At 48.5% G+C, this 14,379-nt stretch overlaps 1 protein-coding gene across 1 annotated transcript in view; it reads left to right on the top strand.

The window, feature by feature from the left end:
• Positions 1 to 8,073, top strand: part of FKBP11 (FKBP prolyl isomerase 11) — a 107,524-nt gene extending 99,451 nt beyond the window's left edge. Inside the window, exon 6 of the mRNA XM_063952715.1 lies at positions 7,836 to 8,073. Coding sequence (XP_063808785.1) covers positions 7,836 to 8,053 — 218 coding nt within the window. The 3' untranslated portion in view covers positions 8,054 to 8,073. The remainder of the gene's footprint in view (positions 1 to 7,835) is intronic.
• Positions 8,074 to 14,379: the final 6,306 nt, after the last annotated feature.

Here is a 14,379-nt window from a genome sequence, read left to right on the forward strand (position 1 = left end):
CACAACGCATGATATCATGTTGCTGAAAGGCTGGCCACCAGCACTGCAGATTTGTGGATAGCGGTGGCCAAGTACAATACAATAGCGCTAGCACGCTGTATGAGGAGGCTCTTTCTCAGTGGCAGTGGCCAAAGCAGCAGGGGTGGTAGTAGTGGCCTCTTCTCCCCTCAAGGTGGCCTGTTTATAAAAAATGGAGAGGACAGTGGTGTAACTACCAAGGGTGCAGGGGGTGCAGCTGCTATGGATCCCGAGGTGCTTCCAGGGCCCGCTGCTCCCCCTACACCTAGACATGGGCTGCCTCCAATGGTGGATTTAGGGCCTCCCTGTCATTAATGAGAATTTTTATTTATTATAAAAACTAAAAAGCTATTGAATCGGGAGTCACATCCCGCTATACGATGAGGGCCAGGGATGGTCGGTTGCTCAGAAATCTCCCGTCCCCGCCTCCACAGTTCAGTCACCTTCACTTCGTCTCTTTGCCACCACCTGGAGCTGCCTGCTAATCACAGCAGCTTCCTCAGCTCCCCGCCGGGTCCCGTCACTGCCGCCTTCTGCCTCTCGAAATGTGCACCCTGGCAGCCCTAACGTGCCCTGCCTACAGAAACCCTCCCGTCCTGAACACACAGGTTTTCCCACCCACAACCAGAGTATGACACAATAGAGCTGGCGACTTACGCAAGTGTGACCTGCAGAGCGGCACATACACTTACAGGACATCTGTGGGAGACTTTGGTGCAGTTAGCGTGGTGTGTGCTGTGGCATCCCTGCCTAGCATATATACCTCTCTCTCCAGGTCAGCTGTGGTGATGTGGGGGTGTTGTGGTGATGAGGGAAGTGCTGGGACCGGGTTAAATCTGCCATCTTGCTGTGACTGCTATCATGTATGCTGCCAAGGGGGCACCATCTTGCTCCTTGCCCCCCCTGCCCAGCCGCTTCCCTGCTTAGGGGGCCACTGCTTCCCAGACATTGGCGGACCCTATCTCCATCTATGTTCAGACGCGCCCCCCCATTCCCATGCCTGTGGGCCTTCACTAATATTTCCCTTTTCAACAACTAAAAGGTGTATTAAAGACCATTTGCTGCTCCCCACTTACCACTGCAGATCCCAGCTACCTCGGGTCGCCGCTGACTCTGTGCTCCACAAGCATACCTCAGATTTGTTACCTATTGTAAACACTCTCCGTTACCCTCTGCCTCTCCGCCCGTCACTATCTCCCCATCTCTCCTGTCACCCTCTGCCTCTCCAAGGCATCAACTTCTCCCTGTCACCCACTGCCTCTCTCCATCACCTTCTCCCTGTCACCCATTGCCTTCCCCGTCACCTTTTCCTATCACCGATTGCCTCTCCATCTCCCTCTATCTCTCTCCGTTACCTCTCTCTCTCTTGTCACCCACTTCTTCTCCCTGTCATCCTTTACATCACCCACTTTCTCCCCCTGGCATCACACCACTTTCTCCCCCATCACCCATTCCCTGGCCTCACCCACTGCCTCCCCCGGTCACCCATTCCCTGGCCTCACCCACTGTCTCTCCATGTCACCCCATAATCTCTCCCCGTCACCCACGGCCTCACCCTCTGCGTGAGCTCCTGGAACTCCCGACCACTCATTTCCCTGTCATGGTTCTTCCCCGTCATTTTGTTCTGGATCCGACCATGGCTGTCTCCAAGGCCCGCTGCCCCCCCCTCCCCCCTTTACCCTCACACACGGTGAGAACAGCCACCTCAGCTGATTGCACCCCTCCCCCACAGGCTGCAGCTACGTGGAGGATGTCTCTTTCTCTCTCTCTCTCTCTCTCTGATACTGTCACTCTCTCCCTTTCTCTCAATGAGAGTCTCTCTCTGACACTCTCTCCATCTCTCACTTATACTGCCCCCTCTCTCCCTGACACTGCCTCTCTCACACTTTATCTCTCTACTTACTGTATCTCTCCCGCACTCTCTCCCTTCATCTCTGACACTATCACTGACACTCTATCTCTCCCTCTCTTTATTTCACTTTCTTTTGCTCCCCTCTTTCTCCCTCCCTCGCTCCCTGACACTCTCGCTCACTCCCCTCCCTCTCTCTCTTCTTCCTCCCCCGTTCTTTCTCTCTCTTACCCTCTCTCTCCCTGATGCCATCTCCCCCATCCCTTTCTTTCTCCCTGACACCCTTTCTCTCGCTCCTGTCTCTTTTTTCCCCATTCACTCTTTTTCCTTGAAACGCTCTCTCTCTCCGGCTCCCATAAGGGGCATTGTAGTACAATGGCATGGGGCCCTTTCAAGATTTTTGCTATGGGACCCCAAAGTTCTAGTTACGCCCTTGGGAGAGGATATAAATGATTAACATAGTAGTTAACAACAGAACAGCATCATAGGGTCCATGGGGACTGGGTGCTGAGTGTAACAGGCATTAACTGCATTCTGAGAGGGCACTCACTGGCAGTCATCCATGGTTGTCAGTGAGTGCCTTCTCTGGGAGCAGGTAATGCCTGGGACACTCAGCACCAAGGGGGACATTTACTAAGCAGTGATAAGAGCGAAGAAGTGAGCCAGTGGAGAAGTTGCCCATGGCAACCAATCAGTACTGAAGTAACATCTATAATTTGCATACTATAAAATGATACAGAGCTGCTAATTGGTTGATGTGGCAACTTCTCCACTGGCTCACTTCTCCGCTGTTATTACTGCTTAGTAAATGTACCCCAAATTCTCTTCCATGTCCCTTGTCAGCATATGGGTCTTGGGCCTGTGATGCAGTCCTGGTGGTATATAGTGAATGGAGTTAGGAGGTTTCACATATATCTAAGCTAAGAAGATTTCTCCCTGCTGTGTAATGTAGGTGTGATGTTGGTGTGTACCATGTACTGTGCTTTGTACTTTAATTTTTACCTGCCAGTGGCAGGATACACCCCTGAGTAACAATAGATACACCCATTGGTGCAGATAGACACGCCCCTTGGGTGGAATGTGACACGCCCCCTCAACGCCGCACAGGAAAAGTGTGAGGTACAATCTCCCTGAAACTACTTTTCAAAAGTAGGCAAGTATGATGTATTTGCATCTGACCTCAGGCACCTGCTTCTGGTAGGATATAGGTCATACTTACCGACATTCTGGCTGCTCTCTGCGGGAGACAGCAGCCAGGTCGGCTCAGCGGGCGGGCAGGGGAAGCTGTGACGTGTAGGAGGGGGTGGCGGGAGGCGGGGCGGGATGGGGGCGGAGCAAGGGCAGGGTCACAGTGATGCCTCCTTTAAGCCACGTCCCCCGCTCTGTAATGCCGCGATCACCGGCATTACACTGCAGGGGGCGTGGCTATGATGACGCGATTCAGCAAGAATCGCGTCATCGACTGCCCGGACCGCCCACTTTACACACTTAGTGGGCGGACGGGCAGGGGGGACCCCGCAATTCGGGAGACTTGCCTGCTCTTCCGGGGGGCCGGGAGGGTCACCCGATTTTCGGGAGCCTCCCGGCCATTCCGGGAGAGTAGGCAAGTATGGTATAGGCAGGAGTACATGAGTTTCTGTACAAGTCTGCTTATGTTTACAATTATTTCAACATGCCTTTACACTCCTCCCCCTATGTTAGTACACCCTTCCTATACTTTCAATTGCATGTTGTCAGGGAAGCAGATTTCTAGCACTTTAATACTTACATAAAGCTTTATATACAAAATCAACCCTTGTTAGGAAGACAGTCCTAATATCCTTTACCTTTCATGATTAAATTAAGCCATAATTATGACCACTGGTGGATTTTATCTAGGAGCTGCATCCCCACCTCCCCAAGTAAAATCTGCCACCTATAGGGACTGCATAGCAGTGGAAGTGATTACCCATTGGAAGTACTCCCTGCTAATCACATGATGGAGAGTCAGTCCCAGGGGGAGGCGCTTTCTCCTTCCGGGGCTGCCATTCCAGACTGTGATAGCAAAGGGGAGTGGCTTTCCATGAAAGCCACTCCTCTGCTACTACAGCAGCAAGTCCTAGTTTCCAGGGGCTCTAGCAGATGCAATACCTAGAAGCCAGCACCTTCTTCATTTGTACATATGCATGGGATCTCGATAATGTGCATGCTCACAATTACAGACCCCCCCCCCCACCCAGCCAAGGTACAAGCCGCCGCTGATTATGACAAAACCAAGCAGTATTTATTTTATTATGTTTCTATTGAAGCATCACATGTGCAGTCAAATATACAATCCAGAAATACAATACCAAAGGACAATGGGAGTCATTCCGAGTTGATCACTAGCTGCCGTTGTTCGCAGCGCAGCAATCAGGCTAAAAATCTGCATTTCTGCGCATGCGTATGCACCGCAATGCGCACGCGCGACGTACGGGTACAAAGACCTTTGTGGTTTTGCACAGGTTCTAGCTAAACTTTAAGTCGCACGGAACAACGCAAGAAGATTGACAGGAAGGGGGCGTTTCTGGGTGTCAACTGACCGTTTTCAGGGAGTGTTTGGAAAAATGCTGGTGTGCCGGGGAAAACGTAGGCGTGGCTGGGCGAATGCTGGGCGGGTGTGTGATGCCAAAAGCCAAACCTCCAACGTTAGAATCAACGCACACAAAGAGTAAGTCCAGGGCTGGTCTTGTTTTGCACAAAATGTTTTTGCAGGCGCTCTGCTGCACAGGCATTCGCACTTCTGCAAAGTGAAAATACACTCCCCTGGTGCGGCGACTATGCATTTGCACGGCTGCTAAAAACTTCTAGCGAGCGATCAACTCGGAATGATCCCCAATGTCCAAGAAAAACAGTATGAACAATGATAATGACTTTGACAGGTAAAACAAAATGTCACAGCTGGAAACACTTTACAGTGATCAGTGAAATGAGGAACGAGGAGAATTATAGTATGTCAAATCTAAACTTTTAAATACAAACATTAACAAAAAAAACACACACAAAAAAAGTCTCTCTTCCCCCAACCAGTGGAGTGCCCTCCATCTCCCCTGCATGGTTACAATAAACCACTTTCCCATATTAAAAAAACAAATTAGGAGGATAACCAGCCACCTCACGACTCAGATACCAAGATGTACAATGTACCATTGGTGCAGAATTAAGGCCTTTTGTTTTGTCTGTTTTGTACATTTTAATGCAAATTTTAAAGAAGCTCTAATTCTTTTTTTTCTCTTTTCATTTGTCTAATGGAAACATAAAAAATATTTGTAGTGTCTAGCATGGTGTTAGATGTCTGCAGGGCTCGCCATTCAGGAGAGGTCCCATAAATGGTCTTTTCTTCCACATAATCCATTTAACTTTTCACTGCGCTCTTTCTGCCAATCTTATTAATGTGTAATAATCATTTGGGCGGGTGGCCTGATTGCAAGGGATATAGATATAATTACTGTAGCTAGGTTTGAAACAGACCAAACATAATAGAGAACAGACAAAGAAGGTACAGATAGTGTCCCGAGCTCACTGTCTGCAGAGAGAGAGAACATAAGATTATATATAGTATATATACAGGCCACTCTGCTAGTCACAGGAAAAGAAAATGCTTGAGGTTACAGTCCCTTTAAGGCAGGCATGTCCAAACTGCGGCCCTCCAGCTGTTGTGAAACTACATATCCCAGCATGCCCTGACACAGTTTTGCTGTCAGAGAATGCCAAAGCTGTGTCAGGGCATGCTGGGATGTGTAGTTTCTCAACAGTTGGAGGGCCGCAGTTTGGACATGCCTGCTTTAAGGTGATGTCTACCTTCAGAAATCAACCCCTCCTCTCCCTTTTGCATGTCTTTAGGGAAGGAAAATTAATTTAGGGCATCAGGAGCAGTGATCACACAATAGGGACGTGTGCATCCCCTATAAGCCAGAGAGGCCTACAATTGTAGCAGGGCAGTGGCTTCCCATTGGACGTGCTCACTCTGCTAATTGCAGTCCAGACTAGCAGTCTCAGGGCAAAGGAAACACCTCCCCCTGGAACGGCCTGTGTGTCTGTGATTAGTTCGCAGCCATGCAGCCCCTAGGTAAAATCGGGTGTGGTATGGTATGCCGGCGGTCGGGCTCCCGGCGACCAGCATACCGGCGCCGAGAGCCCGACCGCCGGCTTACCGACAGTGTGGCGAGCGCAAATGAGCCCCTTGCGGGCTTGCTGCGCTCGCCACGCTATTTTATTCTCCCTCCAGGGGGGTCGTGGACCTCCACGAGGGAGAATATGTGTCGGTATGCCGGCTGTCGGGATTCCGGCGCCGGTATACTGAGGACCACCCGTAAAATCTGCCACTAGGTGTGTACTGTAATACTGAGATTATAAAAGGTAAACTGTGAAATATTTTTCCCATAAATTTCAATCTGGTGCTAACCAATTTACACAAGGGACATTAATGTCTCACCAGTGGGATAATAAACATACATATGTGTAGCCCAAGGGGTAAATGTGATAGGGTCTGAGTTGCGGGAGGTCCGGGATTTTCGTCCGACAATGGCTGTATTTTTAAAGCAGCATTCCCAGCCTGGTTTTGCCTTGTAAAGGATTGTCATTTTAAAAATAAGGCCATTGGGCCTAATTCAGAGTTGATCGCAGGCTCGCAGCAGCAAATTTGTTAGCAGTTGGGCAAAACCATGTGCACTGCCGGAGGGGCAGATGTAACATGTGCAGAGAGAGTTACATTTGGGTGGGGTGTGTTCAAACTGAAATCTAAATTGCAGTGTAAAAATAAAGCAGCCAGTATTTACCCTGCACAGAAACAAAATAACCCACCCAAATCTAACTCTCTCTGCACATGTTATATCTATGCCCCCACCTGCAGTGCATGTGGTTTTGCCCAACTGATAACAAATTTGCTGCTGCGAACTCTGAATTACCCCCATTGTCGGATGAAATCCTGATTCTCCGATAACTCAGACCCTATCACATTTATCCCCAAGACTTTAGAAAAGGTTCCCCTGTCAGAGGTTCAGGGGTCTATTCATGAAGCAGTGACAACAGTGGATAAGTGAGCTAGTGAAGCAGTTGCCCATGGTAACCAATCAGTGTTGAGGTAACATTTATAATGTGCATTCTATAAAATTATATGTAGCAGCTGATACTGGCTTACTTCATGAATAGACCCCTCAGTTTCTCATTCTGTGAATATGAGCACATTTGATCCCCAGAGTCCAGTCCACAATAATTCAGCCCAAGCTTCTTTTCAGTGTGTTGAACAGAACCATGTGATACTCATCAGGCTTCAAATTAACTTCTCTTCACAATCCTTATTTCTTTTTATTGATACACTCAAAAGCAAACAGAAAAACAATTGTATATTATGTAAACTTAGGGGGTCAATCAGAGTTGATCGCTAGCTGCATTTGTTCGCAGTGCAGCGTTCAGGCTAAAAAATGGCAGTTCTGGGCATGCGTATGCGGCGCAATGCGCACGCGCGATGTATGGGCACAACGACCGATGCAGTTTTGCACAGGGTCTAGTGATGCATTTCAGTCGCACTGGTTGCCGCAGAGTGATTGACATGAAGTGGGCGTTTCTGGGTGGCAACTGACCGTTTTCAGGGAGTGTTCGGAAAAACGCAGGCGTGGCTGGGCGGGTGTGTGATGTCAAATCCAGAACTGAATAGTCCGAAGTGATCGCAAGTGCTGAGTAGGTTTTGAGCTACTCTGAAACTACACAAAAATTTTTTGCAGGCACTCTGTGAAACAACCGTTCGCACTTCTGCTAAGCTAAAATACACTCCCAGTGGGCGGCGGCATAGCGTTTCAATGGCTGCTAAAAACTGCTAGCGAGCGAACTCGGAATGACCCCCTTAATTAGTAAGCTTTCAGGGACTTATTGCTCCCATACTTCTTATATTATCAATTGTGTTACATAAGATTCTTCATGCACATCCTGCTTTCTGTCTTTCCACCTGTAGGTGACGCTGTGCTGCAATTTGAGACTGAAGTAATATCATTGTCTAAACCCTCACAGTGGCAGACTCTGGTGAATGATGTGCTCCCCATGCTGGCCATCGCCTTAGTGCCCACACTCTTGGGGTTGATTGGCTACCATCTATACTCCAAGACTAAGAAACCAACAGTATCCAAGAAGAAACTGAAGGAGGAGAAAAGGAACAAAGCTAAAAAGAAATAAAGAACTCTAATTTCATAAGACATTTGAGTCCGACCACTTATTTTTCTTAAGGGCAGCTTTTTCTGAGGGTGCACAAGACATTGTCCCAGCTGTTTTTTGTGTTGATCTGTTTCTTCTCTGGAGCATTAGATTGTGTGCTGGTGATTCTGGAGTTGGCAGAGGAAATTATGAAGCTGAAACTGTGATCGTCCCACAGCAACATCTGATTGGGTGCTAAGAATGACACCACCCCCAGATTCCATAAATGTCTCTGCATACTTTCTAATACAGACATCATTTATGTTCTTATACAGTATAGCATGGAACACTTTTCCCAAGCGCAAAATGTCTAAATGTCCACTGGCCTCTACTTGAAATGACCATGTTAATGTATTTTAGTAATTTATATTTTTTATAATTAAGAAATATATAGTCTACCTCTAAGTTGAGTGCTACCAATTAAGGGGGTGATATCGGTGATTTGGCGTTAGGCACAATTATGATTGAAGTGCGTGAATATGATATTGATGATTGATGCACATCTATATACTAGAGGTAGGGTGCATTCTTGTAACTGAAAATACAGATGAGGAACATACCTTACATACACAAAAGCTCATCTTTTTATTTTCATATCCGAAGTGAGCCATAACTCTGTACAGGTTAGCAATAATGGTGAGATGATGATAAGAAGGTAATACTTGATCAGCAGGATAATCATGTAAATTGTCACGGTCCGGCGGGAGACTGTGCAGAGGAGCCGGCTCTTACCTGTCCGGTCCCTTTGGAGAGGTCCAGCTGGCGGAGGTGCGGGCTGCCGGCGTCGGGCAGGGTGTGCTGGGAGGACAGGCAGGGGCACTGGTTGGCAGCTCAGCAGACTGGCAGCATGTTCCTCCGGCAGTGGTTAGCAGTGCTGCTGTGGAGCCAGGGCTTCTGTGAACAGGCTGGGCTGTGTTCCCGGTGGCCATCTTGGATGTGGGCAAAAAGCCTGTCTTGCCAACACTAAACCAATTTATCACTTCCCTGAGGGCAATTAGCTCTGAGCAGCTGCTATAAGACAGGAACGCCTGGAGGAGGGAATTTGCCAGTGCAACGTCTTTCACAGTATCTGTGAAGCTAGTTCTCTGTGCTCCCGCAGCATCTCCAGTGTCAGGTTCTTGTTACAGCAAATTACCCAAGCCTCCTGATACAGCCTTACGCAGACTGCCGACTCTGTTCCCGTGTCCTACCCAGCTACCTGTTCTGGACGCCGCAGAAACCAGCCCTTCGGAATTTCTCCTTAAAGTACTTGGTCACGGTTCCGGTATCTTCAGCCACCTGCTAACCTACAGTAGTATCTCTATTCAACTGTCTTTGGCAAACTCTGTTAAACTATTCCAAGTAATAAATGCGCAAGACCTTCATCCGTCCCGCTCGTTTGTTATTCAGAGATCCAAGTGCACCAGAATCATCTTCCCCAAATCCGGATCCACAAGAATCCTCAGACGTGACATAAATATTTAGACCCCCATTTATCAAGCCTTGGAGAGTGATAAATAGCATGGTGAGAAAATACCAACCAATCAGCTCCTAACTTCCATGTCACAGACTGTGTTTGAAAAATGACAGTTTGGTTGGTACTTTATCACCATGCTATTTATTACTCTACAAGACTTGATAAATCTGGGCCTTAGTCTGAAGCTTTGTACAGAAAATAAGAATTTACTTACCGATAATTCTATTTCTCGTAGTCCGTAGTGGATGCTGGGGACTCCGTCAGGACCATGGGGAATAGCGGCTCCGCAGGAGACAGGGCACAAAAGTAAAAGCTTTAGGATCAGGTGGTGTGCACTGGCTCCTCCCCCTATGACCCTCCTCCAAGCCTCAGTTAGGATACTGTGCCCGGACGAGCGTACACAATAAGGAAGGATTTTGAATCCCGGGTAAGACTCATACCAGCCACACCAATCACACTGTACAACCTGTGATCTGAACCCAGTTAACAGCATGATAACAGCGGAGCCTCTGAAAAGATGGCTCACAACAATAATAACCCGATTTTTGTAACAATAACTATGTACAAGTATTGCAGACAATCCGCACTTGGGATGGGCGCCCAGCATCCACTACGGACTACGAGAAATAGAATTATCGGTAAGTAAATTCTTATTTTCTCTGACGTCCTAAGTGGATGCTGGGGACTCCGTCAGGACCATGGGGATTATACCAAAGCTCCCAAACGGGCGGGAGAGTGCGGATGACTCTGCAGCACCGAGTGAGAGAACTCCAGGTCCTCCTCAGCCAGGGTGTGTCCCTGACCAAGTAGCAGCTCGGCAAAGTTGTAAAGCCGAGACCCCTCGGGCAGCCGCCCAAGATGAGCCCACCTTCCTTGTGGAATGGGCATTTACATATTTTGGCTGTGGCAGACCTGCCACAGAATGTGCAAGCTGAATTGGACTACACATCCAACTAGCAATCGTCTGCTTAGAAGCAAGAGCACCCAGTTTGTTGGGTGCATACAGGATAACAGCAAGTCAGTTTTCCTGACTCCAACCGTCCTGGAAACCTATATTTTCAGGGCCCTGACAACATCTAGCAACTTGGAGTCCTCCAAGTCCCTAGTAGCCGCAGGTACCACAATAAGCTGGTTCAGGTGAAACGCTGACACCACCTTAGGGAGAAACTGGGGACGAGTCCGCAGCTCTGCACTGTCCGAATGGACAATCAGATATGGGCTTTTGTGAGACAAAGCCGCCAATTCTGACACTCGCCTGGCCGAGGCCAAGGCCAACATCATGGTCACTTTCCATGTGAGATATTTCAAATCCACAGATTTGAGCGGTTTAAACCAATGTGATTTGAGGAATCCCAGAACTACGTTGAGATCCCACAGTGCCACTGGAGGCACAAAAGGGGGTTGTATATGCAGTACTCCCTTGACAAACTTCTGGACTTCAGGAACTGAAGCCAATTCTTTCTGGAAGAAAATCGACAGGGCCGAAATTTGAACCTTAATGGACCCCAATTTGAGGCCCATAGACACTCCTGTTTGCAGGAAATGCAGGAATCGACCGAGTTGAAATTTCTTCGTGGGGCCTTCCTGGCCTCACACCACGCAACATATTTTCGCCACATGTGGTGATAATGTTGTGCGGTCACCTCCTTCCTGGCTTTGACCAGGGTAGGAATGACCTCTTCCGGAATGCCTTTTTCCCTTAGGATCCGGCGTTCAACCGCCATGCCGTCAAACGCAGCCGCGGTAAGTCTTGGAACAGACATGGTACTTGCTGAAGCAAGTCCCTTCTTAGCGGCAGAGGCCATGAGTCCTCTGTGAGCATCTCTTGAAGTTCCGGGTACCAAGTCCTTCTTGGCCAATCCGGAGCCACGAGTATAGTTCTTACTCCTCTACGTCTTATAATTCTCAGTACCTTAGGTATGAGAAGCAGAGGAGGGAACACATACACCGACTGGTACACCCACGGTGTTACCAGAACGTCCACAGCTATTGCCTGAGGGTCTCTTGACCTGGCGCAATACCTGTCCAGTTTTTTGTTCAGGCGGGACGCCATCATGTCCACCTCTGGTCTTTCCCAACAGTTCACAATCATGTGGAAGACTTCCCGATGAAGTCCCCACTCTCCCGGGTGGAGGTCGTGCTGAGGAAGTCTGCTTCCCAGTTGTCCACTCCCGGAATGAACACTGCTGACAGTGCTATCACATGATTTTCCGCCCAGCGAAGAATCCTTGCAGTTTCTGCCATTGCCCTCCTGCTTCTTGTGCCGCCCTGTCTGTTTACGTGGGCGACTGCCGTGATGTTGTCCCACTGGATCAATACCGGCTGACCTTGAAACAGAGGTCTTGCTAAGCTTAGAGCATTGTAAATTGTTCTTAGCTCCATTATATTTATGTGGAGAGAAGTCTCCAGACTTGATCACACTCCCTGGAAATTTTTTCCTTGTGTGACTGCTCCCCAGCCTTTCAGGCTGGCATCTGTGGTCACCAGGACCCAGTCCTGAATGCCGAATCTGTGGCCCTTTAGTAGATGAGCACTCTGCAGCCACCACAGAAGAGACACCCTTATCCTTGGAGACAGGGTTATCCGCTGATGCATCTGAAGATGCGATCCAGACCATTTTCCCAGCAGATCCCACTGAAAAGTTCTTGCGTGGAATCTGCCGAATGGAATCGCTTCGTAAGAAGCCACCATTTTTCCCAGGACCCTTGTGCATTGATGCACTGACACTTGGCCTGGTTTTAGGAGGTTCCTGACTAGCTCGGATAACTCCCTGGCTTTCTCCTCCAGGAGAAACGCCTTTTTCTGGACTGTGTCCAGAATCATCCCTAGGAACAGCAGACGTGTCGTCGGAGACAGCTACGATTTTGGAATATTTAGAATCCACCCGTGCTGTCGTAGAACTACTTGAGATAGTGCTACTCCGACCTCCAACTGTTCTCTGGACCTTGCCCTTATCAGGAGATCGTCCAAGTAAGGGATAATTAAGACGCCTTTTCTTTGAAGAAGAATCATCATTTCGGCCATTACCTTGGTAAAGACCCGGGGTGCCGTGGACAATCCAAACGGCAGCGTCTGAAACTGATAGTGACAGTTTGGGACATGGAGGTAAGCATCCTTGATGTCCAGGGACACATATAGTCCCCTTCTTTCTGGTTCGCTATCACTGCTCTGAGTGACTCCATCTTGATTTGAACCTTTGTATGTAAGTGTTCAAATATTTCAGATTTAGAATAGGTCTCACCGAGCCGTCTGGCTTCAGTACCACAATATAGTGTGGAATAATACCCCTTTCCTTGTTGTAGGAGGGGTACTTTGATTATCACCTGCTGGGAATACAGCTTGTGAATTGTTTCCAATACTGCCTCCCTATCGGAGGGAGACGTTGGTAAAGCAAACTTCAGGAACCTGCGAGGGGGAGACGTCTCGAATTTCCAATCTGTACCCCTGGGATACTACTTGTAGGATCCAGGGGTCCACTTGCGAGTAAGCCCACTGCGTGCTGAAACTCTTGAGACGACCCCCCACCGCACCTGTTTGTACGGCCCCAGCGTCATGCTGAGGACTTGGCAGAAGCGGTGGAAGGCTTCTGTTCCTGGGAATGGGCTGCCTGCTGCAGTCTTCTTCCCTTATGGGGACGAAAGGACTGAGGCTGAAAAGACGATGTCTTTTTCTGCTGAGATGTGACTTGGGGTAAAAAGGTGGATTTTCCAGCTGTTGCCGTGGCCACCAGATCCGATGGACCGACCCCAAATAACTCCTCCCCTTTATACGGCAATACTTCCATGTGCCGTTTGGAATCTGCATCACCTGACCACTGTCGTGTCCATAAACATCTTCTGGCAGATATGGACATCGCACTTACTCTTGATGCCAGAGTGCAAATATCCCTCTGTGCATCTCGCATATATAGAAATGCATCCTTTAAATGCTCTATAGTCAATAAAATACTGTCCCTGTCAAGGGTATCAATATTTCCAGTCAGGGAATCCGACCAAGCCACCCCAGCGCTGCCCATCCAGGCTGAGGCGATCGCTGGTCGCAGTATAACACCAGTATGTGTGTATATACTTTTTAGGATATTTTCCAGCCTCCTATCAGTTGGCTCCTTGAGGGCGGCCGTATCTGGAGACGGTAACGCCACTTGTTTTGATAAGCGTGTGAGCGCCTTATCCACCCTAAGGGGTGTTTCCCAACGCGCCATAACTTCTGGCGGGAAAGGGTATACCGCCAATAATTTTCTATCGGGGGAAACCCACGCATCATCACACACTTCATTTAATTTATCTGATTCAGGAAAAACCACATGTAGTTTTTTCACACTCCACATAATACCCTTTTTTGTGGTACTTGTAGTATCAGAAATATGTAACATCTCCTTCATTGCCCTTAACAAGTAACGTGTGGCCCTAAAGGAAAATACGTTTGTTTCTTCACCGTCGACACTGGAGTCAGTGTCTGTGTCTGTGTCGACCGACTGAGGTAAAAGGACGTTTTAACGCCCCTGACGGTGTTTGAGACGCCTGGACAGGTACTAATTGGTTTGCCGGCCGTCTCATGTCGTCAACCGACCTTGCAGCGTGTTGACATTATCACGTAATTCCTTAAATAAGCCATCCATTCCGGTGTCGACTCCCTAGAGAGTGACATCACCATTACAGGCAATTGCTCCGCCTCCTCACCAACATCGTCCTCATACATGTCGACACACACGTACCGACACACAGCACACACACAGGGAATGCTCTGATAGAGGACAGGACCCCACTAGCCCTTTGGGGAGACAGAGGGAGAGTTTGCCAGCACACACCAAAAACGCTATAATTATACAGGGACAACCTTTATATAAGTGTTT

The sequence above is a fragment of the Pseudophryne corroboree genome, chromosome 2 (assembly GCF_028390025.1).
Source record: "Pseudophryne corroboree isolate aPseCor3 chromosome 2, aPseCor3.hap2, whole genome shotgun sequence".
NCBI lineage: Eukaryota > Metazoa > Chordata > Amphibia > Anura > Myobatrachidae > Pseudophryne > Pseudophryne corroboree.